The sequence below is a fragment of the Oncorhynchus keta genome, chromosome 37 (genome assembly GCF_023373465.1).
Source record: "Oncorhynchus keta strain PuntledgeMale-10-30-2019 chromosome 37, Oket_V2, whole genome shotgun sequence".
NCBI classification, from domain to species: Eukaryota; Metazoa; Chordata; class Actinopteri; order Salmoniformes; family Salmonidae; genus Oncorhynchus; species Oncorhynchus keta.
Genome location: NC_068457.1, coordinates 24,578,466 through 24,598,660, shown reverse-complemented (window position 1 = coordinate 24,598,660; position 20,195 = coordinate 24,578,466). Strand labels below are relative to the sequence as shown.

At 48.5% G+C, this 20,195-nt stretch overlaps 1 protein-coding gene and 1 long non-coding RNA gene across 2 annotated transcripts in view; both read left to right on the top strand.

Moving 5' to 3' along the window:
* The window catches only part of iqca1 (IQ motif containing with AAA domain 1), a 76,879-nt gene that overhangs the window by 6,045 nt on the left and 50,639 nt on the right, over window positions 1-20,195 (top strand). The window contains exons 4-6 of the mRNA XM_052499808.1: window positions 157-351; window positions 6,194-6,265; window positions 8,286-8,494. Of these exons, the coding sequence (XP_052355768.1) occupies window positions 157-351; window positions 6,194-6,265; window positions 8,286-8,494 (476 nt within the window). The remainder of the gene's footprint in view (window positions 1-156; window positions 352-6,193; window positions 6,266-8,285; window positions 8,495-20,195) is intronic.
* Window positions 4,440-5,740, top strand: LOC127916774 (uncharacterized). The gene is made up of 3 exons (XR_008095869.1): window positions 4,440-4,753; window positions 4,946-5,041; window positions 5,570-5,740. It is a non-coding gene; the product is annotated as an uncharacterized LOC127916774 (long non-coding RNA).

Genomic DNA, 20,195 nt, shown 5'->3' with positions numbered 1-20,195 from the left:
TTCCCAAGTTGTATGCCTGGGGAGGAGGTTAACAATACTCTAGTCTCACACAGCAGATGCTTCTTCCCCAAGTTGTATGCCTGGGGAGGAGGTTAACATTACTCTCACAGTGTTGAGGTCCTGTCCCTCTTATGTCTATAAAACTGTCTGTGTCAGGAGGTGTCGGTTCAGACCATGTGTCTGGAGGAAGCTGTTCGGGTCCTTCAGGTTTGTGAGCGGGCACGGCAGGGTCGGCTCAGGCATCGCTTCATGAAGGAGATACGGCAGGCTGAGGAAGAAGGGAGCCAGGCCAAGAGCCAAACACCCATCAGCACCCTGGACCCTGACCAGGCTGCCACATGCATTCAGAAGGTAAGGAGTGTAGTATACTTATTGTTTCGTTTCTCATATGTTGTCCGCAAACTTTACTTTCAATACCAGGCCAACATTTCCAATTGCTGTTGAACAGTACTGACTGATGTTTTAATACGAGTGAACCACTAAAGACACAGCCAACAGTCAGGGAAGCTGATTAACTGGGTTAAAGTAACTGTCCAGTGTTTCCAGATTTTTATGAAATATTACTTATAGTTAATTACAACATGAGTGAAATAGTTTTCCTTTTTCATTTATTAAGTATGTTAAAACGCAGCTTTTCTGTGTTGGAATGGTGTGGGCATTAAAAATATGAATGCAAGTAGACCACTGATTGGCCAGCTCATCCTCAGGATGATGACATCATCCTCTAGAACGAAATAATAAGCATTTTTGAAATGGTCTGTTTGAGATACAAGTTTGAGTTGTTTTTTTTTAAGTGTTTTTTCCAGAGGGTTGTAGTTCATCCCACTCTCTCTAGTCAGAGGGTTGTAGTTCATCCCACTCTCTCTAGTCAGAGGGTTGTAGTTCATCCCACTCTCTCTAGTCAGAGGGTTGTAGTTCATCCCACTCTCTCTAGTCAGAGGGTTGTAGTTCATCCCACTCTCTCTAGTCAGAGGGTTGTAGTTCATCCCACTCTCTCTAGTCAGAGGGTTGTAGTTCATCCCGCTCTCTCTAGTCAGAGGGTTGTAGTTCATCCCACTCTCTCTAGTCAGAGGGTTGTAGTTCATCCCACTCTCTCTAGTCAGAGGGTTGTAGTTCATCCCACTCTCTCTAGTCAGAGGGTTGTAGTTCATCCCACTCTCTCTAGTCAGAGGGTTGTAGTTCATCCCACTCTCTCTCGTCAGAGGGTTGTAGTTCATCCCACTCTCTCTAGTCAGAGGGTTGTAGTTCATCCCACTCTCTCTAGTCAGAGGGATGTAGTTCATCCCACTGTCTCTAGTCAGAGGGTTGTAGTTCATCCCACTCTCTCTAGTCAGAGGGTTGTAGTTCATCCCACTCTCTCTAGTCAGAGGGTTGTAGTTCATCCCACTCTCTCTAGTCAGAGGGTTGTAGTTCATCCCACTCTCTCTCGTCAGAGGGTTGTAGTTCATCCCACTCTCTCTAGTCAGAGGGTTGTAGTTCATCCCACTCTCTCTCGTCAGAGGGTTGTAGTTCATCCCACTCTCTCTAGTCAGAGGGATGTAGTTCATCCCACTGTCTCTAGTCAGAGGGTTGTAGTTCATCCCACTCTCTCTCGTCAGAGGGTTGTAGTTCATCCCACTCTCTCTAGTCAGAGGGTTGTAGTTCATCCCACTCTCTCTCGTCAGAGGGTTGTAGTTCATCCCACTCTCTCTCGTCAGAGGGTTGTAGTTCATCCCACTCTCTCTAGTCAGAGGGTTGTAGTTCATCCCACTCTCTCTAGTCAGAGGGTTGTAGTTCATCCCACTCTCTCTAGTCAGAGGGTTGTAGTTCATCCCACTCTCTCTAGTCAGAGGGTTGTAGTTCATCCCACCTCTCTAGTCAGAGGGTTGTAGTTCATCCCACTCTCTCTAGTCAGAGGGATGTAGTTCATCCCACTCTCTCTAGTCAGAGGGTTGTAGTTCATCCCACTCTCTCTAGTCAGAGGGATGTAGTTCATCCCACTCTCTCTCGTCAGAGGGTTGTAGTTCATCCCACTCTCTCTAGTCAGAGGGTTGTAGTTCATCCCACTCTCTCTCGTCAGAGGGTTGTAGTTCATCCCACTCTCTCTAGTCAGAGGGATGTAGTTCATCCCACTCTCTCTAGTCAGAGGGTTGTAGTTCATCCCACTCTCTCTAGTCAGAGGGTTGTAGTTCATCCCACTCTCTCTCGTCAGAGGGTTGTAGTTCATCCCACTGTCTCTAGTCAGAGGGTTGTAGTTCATCCCACTCTCTCTAGTCAGAGGGTTGTAGTTCATCCCACTCTCTCTAGTCAGAGGGTTGTAGTTCATCCCACTCTCTCTAGTCAGAGGGTTGTAGTTCATCCCACTCTCTAGTCAGAGGGTTGTAGTTCATCCCACTCTCTCTAGTCAGAGGGTTGTAGTTCATCCCACTCTCTCTAGTCAGAGGGTTGTAGTTCATCCCACTCTCTCTAGTCAGAGGGTTGTAGTTCATCCCACTCTCTCTAGTCAGAGGGTTGTAGTTCATCCCACTCTCTCTAGTCAGAGGGTTGTAGTTCATCCCACTCTCTCTCGTCAGAGGGTTGTAGTTCATCCCACTGTCTCTAGTCAGAGGGTTGTAGTTCATCCCACTCTCTCTAGTCAGAGGGTTGTAGTTCATCCCACTCTCTCTAGTCAGAGGGTTGTAGTTCATCCCACTCTCTAGTCAGAGGGTTGTAGTTCATCCCACTCTCTCGTCAGAGGGTTGTAGTTCATCCCACTGTCTCTAGTCAGAGGGTTGTAGTTCATCCCACTCTCTAGTCAGAGGGTTGTAGTTCATCCCACTCTCTCTAGTCAGAGGGTTGTAGTTCATCCCACTCTCTAGTCAGAGGGTTGTAGTTCATCCCACTCTCTCTAGTCAGAGGGTTGTAGTTCATCCCACTGTCTCTAGTCAGAGGGTTGTAGTTCATCCCACTCTCTAGTCAGAGGGTTGTAGTTCATCCCACTCTCTCTAGTCAGAGGGTTGTAGTTCATCCCACTCTCTCTAGTCAGAGGGTTGTAGTTCATCCCACTCTCTCTAGTCAGAGGGTTGTAGTTCATCCCACTCTCTCTAGTCAGAGGGTTGTAGTTCATCCCACTCTCTCTAGTCAGAGGGTTGTAGTTCATCCCACTCTCTCTAGTCAGAGGGTTGTAGTTCATCCCACTCTCTCTAGTCAGAGGGTTGTAGTTCATCCCACTCTCTCTAGTCAGAGGGTTGTAGTTCATCCCACTCTCTCTAGTCAGAGGGTTGTAGTTCATCCCACTCTCTATAGTCAGAGGGTTGTAGTTCATCCCACTCTCTCTAGTCAAAGCCAAACCACCTCTTGATGAATTGCTCAAAGATGGGTAACAGAATACCATCTGTTTAAAACTCTGCTAGACACTTGGACTGAGTCCAAGTCCAGATCGATGGCTGCTTTTACTTTGTATGGAGACATGGGTCCAAGTGATATAGTTTTCTGCCTGCTTTGCAAAAAGGCACAACAACTCCATCTCAACAATGTTATCTCAATGTCACCTCCCTGTTGTTGGTTTGTTCAGAACCAGAGTACCACCTCGATGTTCTCATACAGACACCCAGATGTCAAAACGCGGGGTCATCACATTACATGATCAGCAAGGTCATGGAAACAAACACCTAAAATTCAGACTCCCTTTCAGTTCCCCCCACCATTCTCTCTCATCGGCCCAAGTGTAAACCATCTCTGGCCTAACAAAGCCACTGGGCACATTGCTTTCACGGAGGAATCGGGTGTGTAGATATTTTATGGAGAGGTTGGATCATGTATCGTTCTAATAATGTGTCATGGCTGAGGTCGTGACAAGTGGTTCTGTTGACCTTACCTGTTAGGGTTCATGTTCAGGTCAGAGCGCTGGGTCAATGTTAATCCCTGTCTTGCACAAGGGACGGTATCGATCAAACACTGTTAGACAAACCTGACTTTGTAAGCAGCACCTTGGTAGAACAGGACACTACTTTATATCAGATGACACCACCACTGTGACTGATACATAGAGGCTAATTCCTCCCTGCAGTAGAGTTACATTCCTCGTGGGGGGAGATATCATTGTAGCAGACCAGACAAAGAGAGGGGTCTCTTCTACGGGGGGCAGGTGTTATCATGAGTAGCGTCGGTCTCCTGGATGTTAGCCGCCTGCCAGCCCCCGGGTCCTGAGTGTTTGGCATTTGTCAGGCTCTGCTCAGCTCTCAGCTGTTCATGCAATGCAGTATAGGCATGCTGGATATAAAATCCCCTTTTGTCTGTCCCCTTGTGTTGTGTTCTACTTGTCTTGTTTTATGTTCTATGTGTGTCTTGTATTGGGTTCTAGGTATGTATTTTTGTGTTCTAGGTGTCCTGTTTTTCTGGTGTGTTCTAGGTGTCCTGTGTTGTGTTCTAGGTGTCCTGTTTTTCTGGTGTGTTCTAGGTGTCCTGTGTTGTGTCCTAGCTGTTCTGTTGTTCTGGTGTGTTCCAGGTGTCCTGTGTTGTGTCCTAGCTGTTCTGTTGTTCTGGTGTGTTCCAGGTGTCCTGTGTTGTGTCCTAGCTGTCCTGTTGTTCTGGTATGTTCCAGGTGTCCTGTGTTGTGTCCTAGCTGTTCTGTTGTTCTGGTATGTTCCAGGTGTCCTGTGTTGTGTCCTAGCTGTTCTGTTGTTCTGGTATGTTCCAGGTGTCCTGTGTTGTGTCCTAGCTGTTCTGTTGTTCTGGTATGTTCCAGGTGTCCTGTGTTGTGTCCTAGCTGTCCTGTTGTTCTGGTGTGTTCCAGGTGTCCTGTGTTGTGTCCTAGCTGTTCTGTTGTTCTGGTGCGTTCCAGGTGTCCTGTGTTGTGTCCTAGCTGTTTTGTTGTTCTGGTATGTTCCAGGTGTCCTGTGTTGTGTCCTAGCTGTTCTGTTGTTCTGGTATGTTCCAGGTGTCCTGTGTTGTGTCCTAGCTGTTCTGTTGTTCTGGTATGTTCCAGGTGTCCTGTGTTGTGTCCTAGCTGTTCTGTTGTTCTGGTGTGTTCCAGGTGTCCTGTGTTGTGTCCTAGCTGTTCTGTTGTTCTGGTATGTTCCAGGTGTCCTGTGTTGTGTCCTAGCTGTCCTGTTGTTCTGGTATGTTCCAGGTGTCCTGTGTTGTGTCCTAGCTGTCCTGTTGTTCTGGTATGTTCCAGGTGTCCTGTGTTGTGTCCTAGCTGTTCTGTTGTTCTGGTATGTTCCAGGTGTCCTGTGTTGTGTCCTAGCTGTCCTGTTGTTCTGGTATGTTCCAGGTGTCCTGTGTTGTGTCCTAGCTGTTCTGTTGTTCTGGTATGTTCCAGGTGTCCTGTGTTATGTCCTAGCTGTCCTGTTGTTCTGGTATGTTCCAGGTGTCCTGTGTTGTGTCCTAGCTGTTCTGTTGTTCTAGTATGTTCCAGGTGTCCTGTGTTGTGTCCTAGCTGTCCTGTTGTTCTGGTATGTTCCAGGTGTCCTGTGTTGTGTCCTAGCTGTTCTGTTGTTCTGGTATGTTCCAGGTGTCCTGTGTTATGTCCTAGCTGTCCTGTTGTTCTGGTATGTTCCAGGTGTCCTGTGTTGTGTCCTAGCTGTTCTGTTGTTCTGGTATGTTCCAGGTGTCCTGTGTTGTGTCCTAGCTGTTCTGTTGTTCTGGTGTGTTCCAGGTGTCCTGTGTTGTGTCCTAGCTGTCCTGTTGTTCTGGTGTGTTCCAGGTGTCCTGTGTTGTGTCCTAGCTGTCCTGTTGTTCTGGTGTGTTCCAGGTGTCCTGTGTTGTGTCCTAGCTGTCCTGTTGTTCTGGTGTGTTCCAGGTGTCCTGTGTTGTGTCCTAGCTGTCCTGTTGTTCTGGTATGTTCCAGGTGTCCTGTGTTGTGTCCTAGCTGTCCTGTTGTTCTGGTATGTTCCAGGTGTCCTGTGTTGTGTCCTAGCTGTTCTGTTGTTCTGGTATGTTCCAGGTGTCCTGTGTTGTGTCCTAGCTGTCCTGTTGTTCTGGTATGTTCCAGGTGTCCTGTGTTGTGTCCTAGCTGTCCTGTTGTTCTGGTATGTTCCAGGTGTCCTGTGTTGTGTCCTAGCTGTTCTGTTGTTCTGGTATGTTCCAGGTGTCCTGTGTTGTGTCCTAGCTGTCCTGTTGTTCTGGTATGTTCCAGGTGTCCTGTGTTGTGTCCTAGCTGTTCTGTTGTTCTGGTATGTTCCAGGTGTCCTGTGTTGTGTCCTAGCTGTCCTGTTGTTCTGGTATATTCCAGGTTTGGCGGGGCTACAGTCAGAGGAAGAGGACCAGGAGAGAACGGCTGGAGGAGATGATATTTCTGGGAATGGTGGGTGTACTTGTTCACTGTTCCCTCTACCAGGACTGTGTTGGGTAACAAAGGGGCAGGGTTACTCTGAGTCAATAAACACAGGCACGTCTGTATTGGGAAGGTCAGCCAATCAGTACCAGTGGTGATAACCAGACAAGCCTTGGTGCCATGGTAACTATGTTTGTCTTCCCTTTGTGCTAAGTCAGTCAGTCAGTCAGTCAGCTGTCTCTGTCTCTCTCTAAGGGGCTTTATTGGCATGGGAAACATTGCCTAAGCAAGTGAAATAAACATTAAAACAGTAAACATTACATTCACAAAAGTTACAAAAGAATAAAGACATTTCAAATGTGATATTATGTCTATATACATTGTTGTAACAATGTGCAAATAGTGTGCAAATAAATGGTGTTGTTCTTCACTGGTTGCCCTTTTCTTGTGGCAACAGGTCACAAATCTTGCTGCTGTGATTGGATTGGATTTGGATTCAAATTCTTTGTGGATCTGTGTAATCTGAGGGAAAATATGTGTCTCTAATATGGTCATACATTTGGCAGGAGGTTAGGAAGTGCTGCTCAGTTTCCACCTCATTTTGTGGGCAGTGTGCACATAGCCTGTCTTCTCTTGTTAGCCAGGTCTGCCTATGACTAAATCAAATCAAAATCAAATCAAATTTTATTTATATAGCCCTTCGTACATCAGCTGATATCTCAAAGTGCTGTACAGAAACCCAGCCTAAAACCCCAAACAGCAAGCAATGCAGGTGTAGAAGCACGGTGGCTAGGAAAAACTCCCTAGAAAGGCCAAAACCTAGGAAGAAACCTAGAGAGGAACCAGGCTATGTGGGGTGGCCAGTCCTCTTCTGGCTGTGCCGGGTGGAGATTATAACAGAACATGGCCAAGATGTTCAAATGTTCATAAATGACCAGCATGGTCGAATAATAATAAGGCAGAACAGTTGAAACTGGAGCAGCAGCACAGTCAGGTGGACTGGGGACAGCAGACTATCTTTCTCAATAGCAAGGCTATGCTCACTGAGTCTGTACTTAGTCAAAGCTTTCCTTAAATTTGGGTCAGTCACAGTGATCAGGTTTTCTGCCACTGTTAATTCTTTGCAATGTGTCAAGTAATTATCTTTTTGTTTTCTCATGATATGGTTGGGTCTAATTGTGTTGCTGTCCTGGGGCTCTGTGGGGTCTGTTTGTGTTTGTGAACAGAGCCCCAGGACCAGCTTGCTTAGGGGACTCTTCTCCAGGTTCATCTGTCTGTAGGTGATGGCTTTGTTATGGGAGGTTTGGGAATTGTTTCCTTTTAGGTGGTTGTAGAAAATCTTTCTGGATTTTGATAATTAGCGGTATCGGCCTAATTCTGCTCTGCATGCATTATTTGGTGTTTTACGTTGTACACTGGGGATATTTTTACAGAATTCTGCATGCGGAGTCTCAATTTGGTGTTTGTTCCATTTTGTGAAGTCTTGGTTGGTGAGCGGACCCCAGACTTCACAACCATAAAGGGCAATGGGCTCTATGACTGATTCAAGTATTTTTAGCCAGATCCTAATTGGTATGTCGAATTTTATGCTCCTTTTGATAGTCCTTGTCTCTCAGATCGTTCACAGCTTTGTGGAAGTTACCTGTGGCGCTGATGTTTAGGCCAAGGTATGTATAGTTTTTTGTGTGTTCTAGGGCAAAGGTGTCTAGATGTAATTTGTATTTGTGGTCCTGGCGACTGGACCTTTTTTGGAACACCATTATTTTGTTCTTACTGAGATTTACTGTCAGGGCCCAGGTCTGGCAGAATATGTGCAGAAGATCTAGGAGCTACTGTAGGCCGTCCTTGGTCAGAGACAGAAACACCAGATCATCAGCAAACAGTAGACATTTGACTTCAGATTCTAGTAGGGTGAGGCCGGGTGCTGCAGACTGTTCTAGTGCCCTCGCCAATTCGTTGATAGATATGTTGAAGAGGGTGGGTCTTAAGCTGCCTCCCTGCCTCACCCCACTAATCTCTATAGCTGTGTCTGGTCCTCCCTGGTCCTCAGGTCCCTCCAGAGCAGCAGCAGCAGAGGCCCAGTGTGGCCCAGCTGAAGGCCCAGCAGGTGGAGACGACTCGCAGGCTGGTCCAGGAGGAGAATGAGGCTGAGTACCAGAGGGCCCTGGTCAGCATCAAGGAGTCTGTGCGTGCCGTGGACGGCCCTGACCTACGGGAAACCCTGCAGGAGCAGATCAGACAGTGGTTTATCGAGTGCCGGTGAGACAGGCAGGCAACGGGGAAGTCTGTCTTCTTTCACAGTAGCTGTTTCTTTTCTGTGTTATCCTCTCTCTCTGCCCAAACCTGCCTCTTTCACTGCCACATGTCTCTGAGGTTATCACACCCATAGACTCTTCCTGGCTCCTGCCAAACCCTTCACCACCAGTATGTATCTATCCCTGTTCGTGTCATGAAGAGGAGGTTGGAATGGAAAAGGGGAGGGGGAGGACAAGAGCAAAAACAGAGTGTTAGTGTGAGGCCTAATGGCTGTTAGGTGCAGGATATGGCCGGAGGAATGGAGTCACAGTCAGTGGCTAGGTGTGTCTTCCCTCTATGTGTGTCTTCCCTCTATGTGTGTCTTCCCTCTATGTGTGTCTTCCCTCTATGTGTGTCTTCCCTCTATGTGTCTCTTCCCTCTATGTGTGTCTTCCCTCTATGTGTGTCTTCCTCTATGTGTGTGTCTTCCCTCTATGTGTGTCTTCTCTCTATGTGTCTCTTCCCTCTATGTGTGTCTTCCCTCTATGTGTCTCTTCTCTCTATGTGTGTCTTCCCTCTATGTGTGTGTGTCTTCCCTCTATGTGTGTGTGTCTTCCCTCTATGTGTGTCTTCCCTCTATGTGTGTCTTCCCTCTGTGTGTGTCTTCCCTCCATGTGTGTCTTCCCTCTATGTGTCTCTTCCCTCTATGTGTGTCTTCCCTCTATGTGTGTCTTCCCTCTATGTGTCTCTTCCCTCTATGTGTGTCTTCCCTCTATGTGTGTCTTCCCTCTATGTGTGTCTTGCCTCTATGTGTGTGTCTTCCTCTATGTGTCTCTTCCCTCTGTGTGTCTTCCCTCTATGTGTCTCTTCTCTCTATGTGTGTCTTCCCTCTATGTGTGTGTGTCTTCCCTCTATGTGTGTGTGTCTTCCCTCTATGTGTGTGTCTTCCCTCTATGTGTGTCTTCCCTCTATGTGTGTCTTCCCTCTATGTGTGTCTTCCCTCTATGTGTGTCTTCCCTCTATGTGTGTCTTCCTCTGTGTGTGTGTCTTCCCTCTATGTGTGTGTGTCTTCCCTCTATGTGTGTGTGTCTTCCTCTATGTGTGTCTTCCCTCTATGTGTGTGTGTCTTCCCTCTATGTGTGTGTGTCTTCCTCTATGTGTGTCTTCCCTCTATGTGTGTCTTCCTCTATGTGTGTCTTCCCTCTATGTGTGTCTTCCCTCTGTGTGTGTCTTCCCTCCATGTGTGTCTTCCCTCTATGTGTCTCTTCCCTCTATGTGTGTCTTCCCTCTATGTGTGTCTTCCCTCTATGTGTGTCTTCCCTATGTGTCTCTTCCCTCTATGTGTGTCTTCCCTCTATGTGTGTCTTCCCTCTATGTGTGTCTTCCCTCTATGTGTGTGTCTTCCCTCTATGTCTCTTTCCCTCTGTGTGTCTTCCCTCTATGTGTCTCTTCTCTCTATGTGTGTCTTCCCTCTATGTGTGTGTGTCTTCCCTCTATGTGTGTGTGTCTTCCCTCTATGTGTGTGTCTTCCCTCTATGTGTGTGTCTTCCCTCTATGTGTGTCTTCCCTCTATGTGTGTCTTCCCTCTGTGTGTGTCTTCCCTCTATGTGTGTCTTCCCTCTATGTGTGTGTCTTCCCTCTATGTGTGTCTTCCCTCTATGTGTGTGTCTTCCCTCTATGTGTGTCTTCCCTCTATGTGTGTCTTCCCTCTATGTGTGTCTTCCCTCTATGTGTGTGTCTTCCTCTATGTGTGTCTTCCCTCTATGTGTGTCTTCCTCTGTGTGTGTCTTCCCTCTATGTGTCTCTTCCCTCTGTGTGTCTTCCCTCTATGTGTCTCTTCTCTCTATGTGTGTCTTCCCTCTATGTGTGTGTGTCTTCCCTCTATGTGTGTGTGTCTTCCCTCTATGTGTGTGTGTCTTCCTCTATGTGTGTGTCTTCCCTCTATGTGTGTCTTCCCTCTATGTGTGTCTTCCCTCTATGTGTGTCTTCCCTCTATGTGTGTCTTCCCTCTATGTGTGTGTCTTCCCTCTATGTGTGTCTTCCCTCTATGTGTGTCTTCCCTCTGTGTGTGTCTTCCCTCTATGTGTGTCTTCCCTCTATGTGTGTCTTCCCTCTATGTGTGTCTTCTCTCTATGTGTGTCTTCTCTCTATGTGTGTCTTCTCTCTATGTGTGTCTTCTCTCTATGTGTGTCTTCTCTCTGTGTGTGTCTTCCCTCTATGTGTGTCTTCCCTCTGTGTGTGTCTTCCCTCTGTGTGTGTCTTCCCTCTATGTGTGTCTTCCCTCTATGTGTGTCTTCCCTCTATGTGTGTCTTCCCTCTATGTGTGTCTTCCCTTTATGTGTGTCTTCCCTCTATGTGTGTCTTCTCTCTATGTGTGTCTTCCCTCTATGTGTGTCTTCCCTCTATGTGTGTCTTCCCTCTATGTGTGTCTTCTCTCTGTGTGTCTTCCCTCTGTGTGTGTCTTCCCTCTATGTGTGTCTTCTCTCTGTGTGTCTTCCCTCTGTGTGTGTCTTCCCTCTATGCGTGTCTTCTCTCTATGTGTGTCTTCCCTCTATGTGTGTCTTCCCTCTATGTGTGTCTTCCCTCTATGTGTGTCTTCTCTCTATGTGTGTCTTCCCTCTGTGTGTGTCTTCCCTCTATGCGTGTCTTCCCTCTATGCGTGTCTTCCCTCTATGTGTGTCTTCTCTATGCGTGTCTTCCCTCTATGCGTGTCTTCCCTCTATGCGTGTCTTCCCTCTATGCGTGTCTTCCCTCTATGCGTGTCTTCCCTCTATGCGTGTCTTCCCTCTATGCGTGTCTTCCCTCTATGCGTGTCTTCCTCTATGCGTGTCTTCCTCTATGCGTGTCTTCCCTCTATGCGTGTCTTCCCTCTATGCGTGTCTTCCCTCTATGCGTGTCTTCCCTCTATGCGTGTCTTCTCTCTATGCGTGTCTTCCCTCTATGTGTGTGTGTCTTCCCTCTGTGTGTGTATTCCCTCTATGTGTGTGTCTTCCCTCTATGTGTGTCTTCCCTCTATGTGTGTCTTCCCTCTATGTGTGTCTTCCCTCTATGTGTGTCTTCTCTCTATGTGTGTCTTCCCTCTATGTGTGTGTCTTCCCTCTATGTGTGTCTTCCCTCTATGTGTGTCTTCCCTCTGTGTGTGTCTTCCCTCTATGTGTGTCTTCCCTCTATGTGTGTCTTCCCTCTATGTGTGTCTTCTCTCTATGTGTGTCTTCTCTCTATGTGTGTCTTCTCTCTATGTGTGTCTTCTCTCTGTGTGTCTTCCCTCTATGTGTGTCTTCCCTCTGTGTGTGTCTTCCCTGTGTGTGTCTTCCTCTGTGTGTGTCTTCCCTCTATGTGTGTCTTCCCTCTATGTGTGTCTTCCCTCTATGTGTGTCTTCCCTCTATGTGTGTCTTACCTTTATGTGTGTCTTCCCTCTATGTGTGTCTTCTCTCTATGTGTGTCTTCCCTCTATGTGTGTCTTCCCTCTATGTGTGTCTTCCCTCTATGTGTGTCTTCTCTCTGTGTGTCTTCCCTCTGTGTGTGTCTTCTCTCTGTGTGTCTTCCCTCTGTGTGTGTCTTCTCTCTATGTGTGTCTTCTCTCTATGTGTGTCTTCCCTCTATGTGTGTCTTCCCTCTATGTGTGTCTTCCTCTATGTGTGTCTTCTCTCTATGTGTGTCTTCCCTCTGTGTGTGTCTTCCCTCTATGCGTGTCTTCCCTCTATGCGTGTCTTCCCTCTATGCGTGTCTTCCCTCTATGCGTGTCTTCTCTCTATGCGTGTCTTCCCTCTATGCGTGTCTTCCCTCTATGCGTGTCTTCTCTCTATGCGTGTCTTCCCTCTATGCGTGTCTTCCCTCTATGCGTGTCTTCCCTCTCTGCTGGTGTGTGTCTTCCCTCTATGCGTGTCTTCCCTCTATGCGTGTCTTCCCTCTATGCGTGTCTTCCCTCTATGCGTGTCTTCTCTCTATGCGTGTCTTCCCTCTATGCGTGTCTTCTCTCTATGCGTGTCTTCCCTCTATGCGTGTCTTCCCTCTATGCGTGTCTTCCCTCTATGCGTGTCTTCTCTCTATGTGTGTCTTCCTCTATGCGTGTCTTCCCTCTATGCGTGTCTTCTCTCTGCGTGTCTTCCCTCTATGCGTGTCTTCCCTCTATGTGTGTCTTCTCTCTATGCGTGTCTTCCCTCTATGCGTGTCTTCCCTCTATGTGTGTCTTCCCTCTATGCGTGTCTTCCCTCTATGTGTGTCTTCTCTCTATGCGTGTCTTCCCTCTATGCGTGTCTTCCCTCTATGCGTGTCTTCCCTCTATGTGTGTCTTCCCTCTATGCGTGTCTTCCCTCTATGTGTGTCTTCTCTCTATGCGTGTCTTCCCTCTATGTGTGTCTTCTCTCTATGTGTGTCTTCCCTCTGTGTGTCTTCCCTCTGTGTGTGTCTTCCCTCTATGCGTGTCTTCTCTCTATGCGTGTCTTCCCTCTATGCGTGTCTTCCCTCTATGCGTGTCTTCTCTCTATGTGTGTCTTCCCTCTGTGTGTGTCGTCCCTCTATGCGTGTCTTCTCTCTATGCGTGTCTTCCCTCTATGCGTGTCTTCCCTCTATGTGTGTCTTCTCTCTATGTGTGTCTTCCCTCTGTGTGTGTCTTCCCTCTGTGTGTGTCTTCCCTCTATGCGTGTCTTCTCTCTATGCGTGTCTTCCCTCTATGCGTGTCTTCCCTCTATGCGTGTCTTCCCTCTATGCGTGTCTTCCCTCTATGCGTGTCTTCCCTCTATGCGTGTCTTCCCTCTATGCGTGTCTTCCCTCTATGCGTGTCTTCCCTCTATGCGTGTCTTCTCTCTATGCGTGTCTTCCCTCTATGCGTGTCTTCCCTCTATGTGTGTCTTCTCTCTATGCGTGTCTTCCCTCTATGCGTGTCTTCCCTCTATGTGTGTCTTCCCTCTATGCGTGTCTTCCCTCTATGTGTGTCTTCTCTCTATGCGTGTCTTCCCTCTATGCGTGTCTTCCCTCTATGCGTGTCTTCCCTCTATGTGTGTCTTCCCTCTATGCGTGTCTTCCCTCTATGCGTGTCTTCCCTCTATGTGTGTCTTCTCTCTATGCGTGTCTTCCCTCTATGCGTGTCTTCTCTCTGTGTGTGTCTTCCCTCTGTGTGTGTCTTCCCTCTATGCGTGTCTTCTCTCTATGCGTGTCTTCCCTCTATGCGTGTCTTCCCTCTATGCGTGTCTTCTCTCTATGTGTGTCTTCCCTCTGTGTGTGTCTTCCCTCTATGCGTGTCTTCTCTCTATGCGTGTCTTCCCTCTATGCGTGTCTTCCCTCTATGTGTGTCTTCTCTCTATGTGTGTCTTCCCTCTGTGTGTGTCTTCCCTCTATGCGTGTCTTCTCTCTATGCGTGTCTTCCCTCTATGCGTGTCTTCCCTCTATGCGTGTCTTCCCTCTATGCGTGTCTTCCCTCTATGCGTGTCTTCCCTCTATGCGTGTCTTCCCTCTATGCGTGTCTTCCCTCTATGCGTGTCTTCTCTCTATGTGTGTCTTCCCTCTATGCGTGTCTTCCCTCTATGCGTGTCTTCCCTCTATGCGTGTCTTCCCTCTATGCGTGTCTTCCCTCTATGCGTGTCTTCTCTCTATGCGTGTCTTCCCTCTATGTGTGTGTCTTCCCTCTATGTGTGTGTCTTCCTCTATGTGTGTATTCCCTCTATGTGTGTGTCTTCCCTCTATGTGTGTCTTCCCTCTATGTGTGTCTTCCCTCTATGTGTGTCTTCCCTCTATGTGTGTCTTCCCTCTATGTGTGTGTCTTCCCTCTATGTGTGTCTTCCCTCTATGTGTGTCTTCCCTCTGTGTGTGTCTTCCCTCTATGTGTGTCTTCCCTCTATGTGTGTCTTCTCTCTATGTGTGTCTTCTCTCTATGTGTGTCTTCTCTCTATGTGTGTCTTCTCTCTATGTGTGTCTTCCCTCTATGTGTGTCTTCTCTCTGTGTGTCTTCCCTCTATGTGTGTCTTCCCTCTGTGTGTGTCTTCCCTCTGTGTGTGTCTTCCCTCTATGTGTGTCTTCCCTCTATGTGTGTCTTCCCTCTATGTGTGTCTTCCCTCTATGTGTGTCTTCCCTTTATGTGTGTCTTCCCTCTATGTGTGTCTTCTCTCTATGTGTGTCTTCCCTCTGTGTGTCTTCCCTCTATGTGTGTCTTCTCTCTGTGTGTCTTCCCTCTGTGTGTGTCTTCTCTCTGTGTGTCTTCCCTCTGTGTGTGTCTTCCCTCTATGCGTGTCTTCTCTCTATGTGTGTCTTCCCTCTATGTGTGTCTTCCCTCTATGTGTGTCTTCCCTCTATGTGTGTCTTCTCTCTATGTGTGTCTTCCCTCTGTGTGTGTCTTCCCTCTATGCGTGTCTTCTCTCTATGTGTGTCTTCCCTCTATGTGTGTCTTCTCTCTATGTGTGTCTTCCCTCTGTGTGTCTTCCCTCTATGCGTGTCTTCCCTCTATGCGTGTCTTCCCTCTATGCGTGTCTTCTCTCTATGCGTGTCTTCCCTCTATGCGTGTCTTCCCTCTATGCGTGTCTTCCCTCTGTGTGTCTTCCCTCTATGCGTGTCTTCCCTCTATGCGTGTCTTCCCTCTATGCGTGTCTTCCCTCTATGCGTGTCTTCTCTCTATGCGTGTCTTCCCTCTATGCGTGTCTTCTCTCTATGCGTGTCTTCCCTCTATGCGTGTCTTCCCTCTATGCGTGTCTTCCCTCTATGCGTGTCTTCTCTCTATGTGTGTCTTCCCTCTATGCGTGTCTTCCCTCTATGCGTGTCTTCTCTCTGTCTTGCGTGTCTTCTCTCTATGCGTGTCTTCCCTCTATGTGTGTCTTCTCTCTATGCGTGTCTTCCCTCTATGCGTGTCTTCCCTCTATGCGTGTCTTCCCTCTATGTGTGTCTTCCCTCTATGCGTGTCTTCCCTCTATGTGTGTCTTCTCTCTATGCGTGTCTTCCCTCTATGCGTGTCTTCCCTCTATGCGTGTCTTCCCTCTATGTGTGTCTTCCCTCTATGCGTGTCTTCCCTCTATGTGTGTCTTCTCTCTATGCGTGTCTTCCCTCTATGTGTGTCTTCTCTCTGTGTGTGTCTTCCCTCTGTGTGTGTCTTCCCTCTATGCGTGTCTTCTCTCTATGCGTGTCTTCCCTCTATGCGTGTCTTCCCTCTATGCGTGTCTTCTCTCTATGTGTGTCTTCCCTCTGTGTGTGTCTTCCCTCTATGCGTGTCTTCTCTCTATGCGTGTCTTCCCTCTATGCGTGTCTTCCCTCTATGTGTGTCTTCTCTCTATGTGTGTCTTCCCTCTGTGTGTGTCTTCCCTCTGTGTGTGTCTTCCCTCTATGCGTGTCTTCTCTCTATGCATGTCTTCCCTCTATGCGTGTCTTCCCTCTATGCGTGTCTTCCTCTATGCGTGTCTTCCCTCTATGCGTGTCTTCCCTCTATGCGTGTCTTCCCTCTATGCGTGTCTTCCCTCTATGCGTGTCTTCTCTCTATGTGTGTCTTCCCTCTATGCGTGTCTTCCCTCTATGCGTGTCTTCCCTCTATGCGTGTCTTCCCTCTATGCGTGTCTTCCCTCTATGCGTGTCTTCTCTCTATGCGTGTCTTCCCTCTATGCGTGTCTTCCCTCTATGCGTGTCTTCCCTCTATGCGTGTCTTCCCTCTATGCGTGTCTTCCCTCTATGCGTGTCTTCCCTCTATGCGTGTCTTCTCTCTATGCGTGTCTTCCCTCTATGCGTGTCTTCCCTCTATGCGTGTCTTCCTCTATGTGTCTTCCCTCTATGCGTGTCTTCCCTCTATGCGTGTCTTCTCTATGCGTGTCTTCCCTCTATGCGTGTCTTCCCTCTATGCGTGTCTTCCCTCTTCCCTCTATGCGTGTCTTCCCTCTATGCGTGTCTTCCCTCTATGCGTGTCTTCCCTCTATGCGTGTCTTCCCTCTATGCGTGTCTTCCTCTATGCGTGTCTTCCCTCTATGCGTGTCTTCCCTCTATGCGTGTCTTCCCCTCTATGTGTGTCTTCCCTCTATGCGTGTCTTCCCTCTATGTGTGTCTTCCCTCTATGCGTGTCTTCCCTCTATGCGTGTCTTCCCTCTATGCGTGTCTTCCCTCTATGCGTGTCTTCCCTCTATGCGTGTCTTCCCTCTATGCGTGTCTTCCCTCTATGCGTGTCTTCCCTCTATGCGTGTCTTCCCTCTATGCGTGTCTTCCCTCTATGCGTGTCTTCCCTCTATGCGTGTCTTCCCTCTATGCGTTCCCTCTATGCGTGTCTTCCCTCTATGCGTGTCTTCCCTCTATGCGTGTCTTCCCTCTATGCGTGTCTTCCTCTATGCGTGTCTTCCCTCTATGCGTCTCTCCCTCTGCGTGTCTTCCTCTATGCGTGTCTTCCTCTATGCGTGTCTTCCCTCTATGCGTGTCTTCTCTATGCGTGTCTTCCCTCTATGCGTGTCTTCCTCTATGTGTGTCTTCCTCTATGCGTGTCTTCCCTCTATGCGTGTCTTCCCTCTATGCGTGTCTTCCTCTATGCGTGTCTTCCCTCTATGTGTCTTCCTCTATGTGTCTTCCCTCTATGCGTGTCTTCCCTCTATGCGTGTCTTCCCTCTATGTGTGTCTTCCCTCTATGCGTGTCTTCCTCTATGCGTGTCTTCCCTCTATGCGTGTCTTCCCTCTATGCGTGTCTTCCCTCTATGTGTGTCTTCCCTCTATGCGTGTCTTCCCTATGTGTGTCTTCTCTCTATGTGTGTCTTCCCTCTATGTGTGTCTTCCTCTGTGTGTGTCTTCCCTCTGTGTGTGTCTTCCCTCTATGCGTGTCTTCCTCTATGCGTGTCTTCCCTCTATGCGTGTCTTCCCTCTATGTGTGTCTTCCTCTATGTGTGTCTTCCCTCTGTGTGTGTCTTCCCTCTATGCTGTGTCTTCCCTCTATGCGTGTCTTCCCTCTATGTGTGTCTTCCCTCTATGTGTGTCTTCCTCTATGTGTGTCTTCCCTCTGTGTGTGTCTTCCCTCTGTGTGTGTCTTCCTCTATGCGTGTCTTCCCTCTATGCGTGTCTTCCCTCTATGTGTGTCTTCCCTCTATGCGTGTCTTCCCTCTATGCGTGTCTTCCTCTCTATGCGTGTCTTCCCTCTATGCGTGTCTTCCCTCTATGCGTGTCTTCCCTCTATGCGTGTCTTCCTCTATGTGTGTCTTCCCTCTATGCGTGTCTTCCCTCTATGTGTCTTCCCCCTCTATGCGTGTCTTCCCTCTATGCGTGTCTTCCCTCTATGCGTGTCTTCCCTCTATGCGTGTCTTCCTCTATGCGTGTCTTCCCTCTATGCGTGTCTTCCCTCTATGCGTGTCTTCCCTCTATGCGTGTCTTCCCTCTATGCGTGTCTTCCCTCTATGCGTGTCTTCCTCTATGCGTGTCTTCCCTCTATGCGTGTCTTCCCTCTATGCGTGTCTTCCCTCTATGTGTGTCTTCCCTCTATGTGTGTCTTCCCTCTATGCGTGTCTTCTCTCTATGTGTGTCTTCCCTCTATGCGTGTCTTCCTCTATGCGTGTCTTCCCTCTATGCGTGTCTTCCCTCTATGCGTGTCTTCCCTCTATGCGTGTCTTCTCTCTATGTGTGTCTTCCTCTATGCGTGTCTTCCCTCTATGCGTGTCTTCCCTCTATGCGTGTCTTCCTCTATGCGTGTCTTCCCTCTATGTGTGTCTTCCTCTATGCGTGTCTTCCCTCTATGCGTGTCTTCCCTCTATGTGTCTTCCCTCTATGCGTGTCTTCCCTCTATGTGTGTCTTCTCTCTATGTGTGTCTTCCCTCTATGTGTGTCTTCCCTCTATGTGTGTCTTCCCTCTATGTGTCTTCCCTCTGTGTCTTCTCTCTATGCGTGTCTTCCCTCTATGCGTGTCTTCCCTCTATGCGTGTCTTCCCTCTATGCGTGTCTTCCCTCTATGCGTGTCTTCCCTCTATGCGTGTCTTCCCTCTATGCGTGTCTTCCCTCTATGTGTGTCTTCCCTCTATGTGTCTTCCTCTATGTGTGTCTTCCCTCTATGCGTGTCTTCCCTCTATGCGTGTCTTCCCTCTATGCGTGTCTTCCTCTATGCGTGTCTTCCTCTATGCGTGTCTTCCCTCTATGCGTGTCTTCCCTCTATGCGTGTCTTCCCTCTATGCGTGTCTTCCCTCTATGCGTGTCTTCCCTCTATGCGTGTCTTCCCTCTATGCGTGTCTTCCCTCTATGCGTGTCTTCCTCTATGCGTGTCTTCCCTCTATGCGTGTCTTCCCTCTATGCGTGTCTTCCCTCTATGTGTGTCTTCCCTCTATGCGTGTCTTCCCTCTATGCGTGTCTTCTCTCTATGTGTCTTCCCTCTATGCGTGTCTTCTCTCTATGCGTGTCTTCCCTCTATGCGTGTCTTCCCTCTATGCGTGTCTTCCCTCTATGCGTGTCTTCTCTCTATGTGTGTCTTCCCTCTATGCGTGTCTTCCCTCTATGCGTGTCTTCTCTCTATGCGTGTCTTCTCTCTATGCGTGTCTTCCCTCTATGTGTGTCTTCCCTCTATGCGTGTCTTCCCTCTATGCGTGTCTTCCCTCTATGTGTGTCTTCCCTCTATGCGTGTCTTCCCTCTATGTGTGTCTTCCTCTCTATGTGTCTTCCCTCTATGCGTGTCTTCCCTCTATGCGTGTCTTCCCTCTATGTGTGTCTTCCCTCTATCTATGCGTGTCTTCCCTCTATGTGTGTCTTCCTCTATGCGTGTCTTCCCTCTATGTGTGTCTTCTCTCTATGTGTGTCTTCCCTCTGTGTGTGTCTTCCCTCTATGCGTGTCTTGCGTGTCTTCCCTCTATGCGTGTCTTCCCTCTATGTCTTCCCTCTATGTGTGTCTTCCCTCTGTGTGTGTCTTCCCTCTATGTGTGTCTTCTCTCTATGCGTGTCTTCCCTCTATGCGTGTCTTCCCTCTATGTGTGTCTTCTCTCTATGTGTGTCTTCCCTCTGTGTGTGTCTTCCCTCTGTGTGTGTCTTCCCTCTATGCGTGTCTTCCCTCTATGCGTGTCTTCCCTCTATGCGTGTCTTCCCTCTATGCGTGTCTTCCCTCTATGCGTGTCTTCCCTCTATGCGTGTCTTCCCTCTATGCGTGTCTTCCCTCTATGCGTGTCTTCCCTCTATGTGTGTCTTCCCTCTATGCGTGTCTTCCCTCTATGCGTGTCTTCCCTCTATGCGTGTCTTCCCTCTATGCGTGTCTTCCCTCTATGCGTGTCTTCTCTCTATGCGTGTCTTCCCTCTATGCGTGTCTTCCCTCTATGCGTGTCTTCCCTCTATGCGTGTCTTCCCTCTATGCGTGTCTTCCCTCTATGCGTGTCTTCCTCTCTATGCGTGTCTTCTCTCTATGTGTCTTCCCTCTATGCGTGTCTTCCCTCTATGCGTGTCTTCCCTCTATGTGTGTCTTCCCTCTATGCGTGTCTTCCCTCTATGCGTGTCTTCCTCTATGCGTGTCTTCTCTCTATGCGTGTCTTCCCTCTATGCGTGTCTTCCCTCTATGCGTGTCTTCTCTCTATGCGTGTCTTCCCACTATGCGTGTCTTCCCTCTATGCGTGTCTTCCCTCTATGCGTGTGTGTCTTCCCTCTATGCGTGTCTTCCCTCTATGTGTGTCTTCTCTCTATGTGTGTCTTCCCTCTATGTGTGTCTTCTCTCTATGTGTGTCTTCCCTCTGTGTGTCTTCCCTCTATGCGTGTCTTCCCTCTATGCGTGTCTTCCCTCTATGCGTGTCTTCTCTCTATGCGTGTCTTCCCTCTATGCGT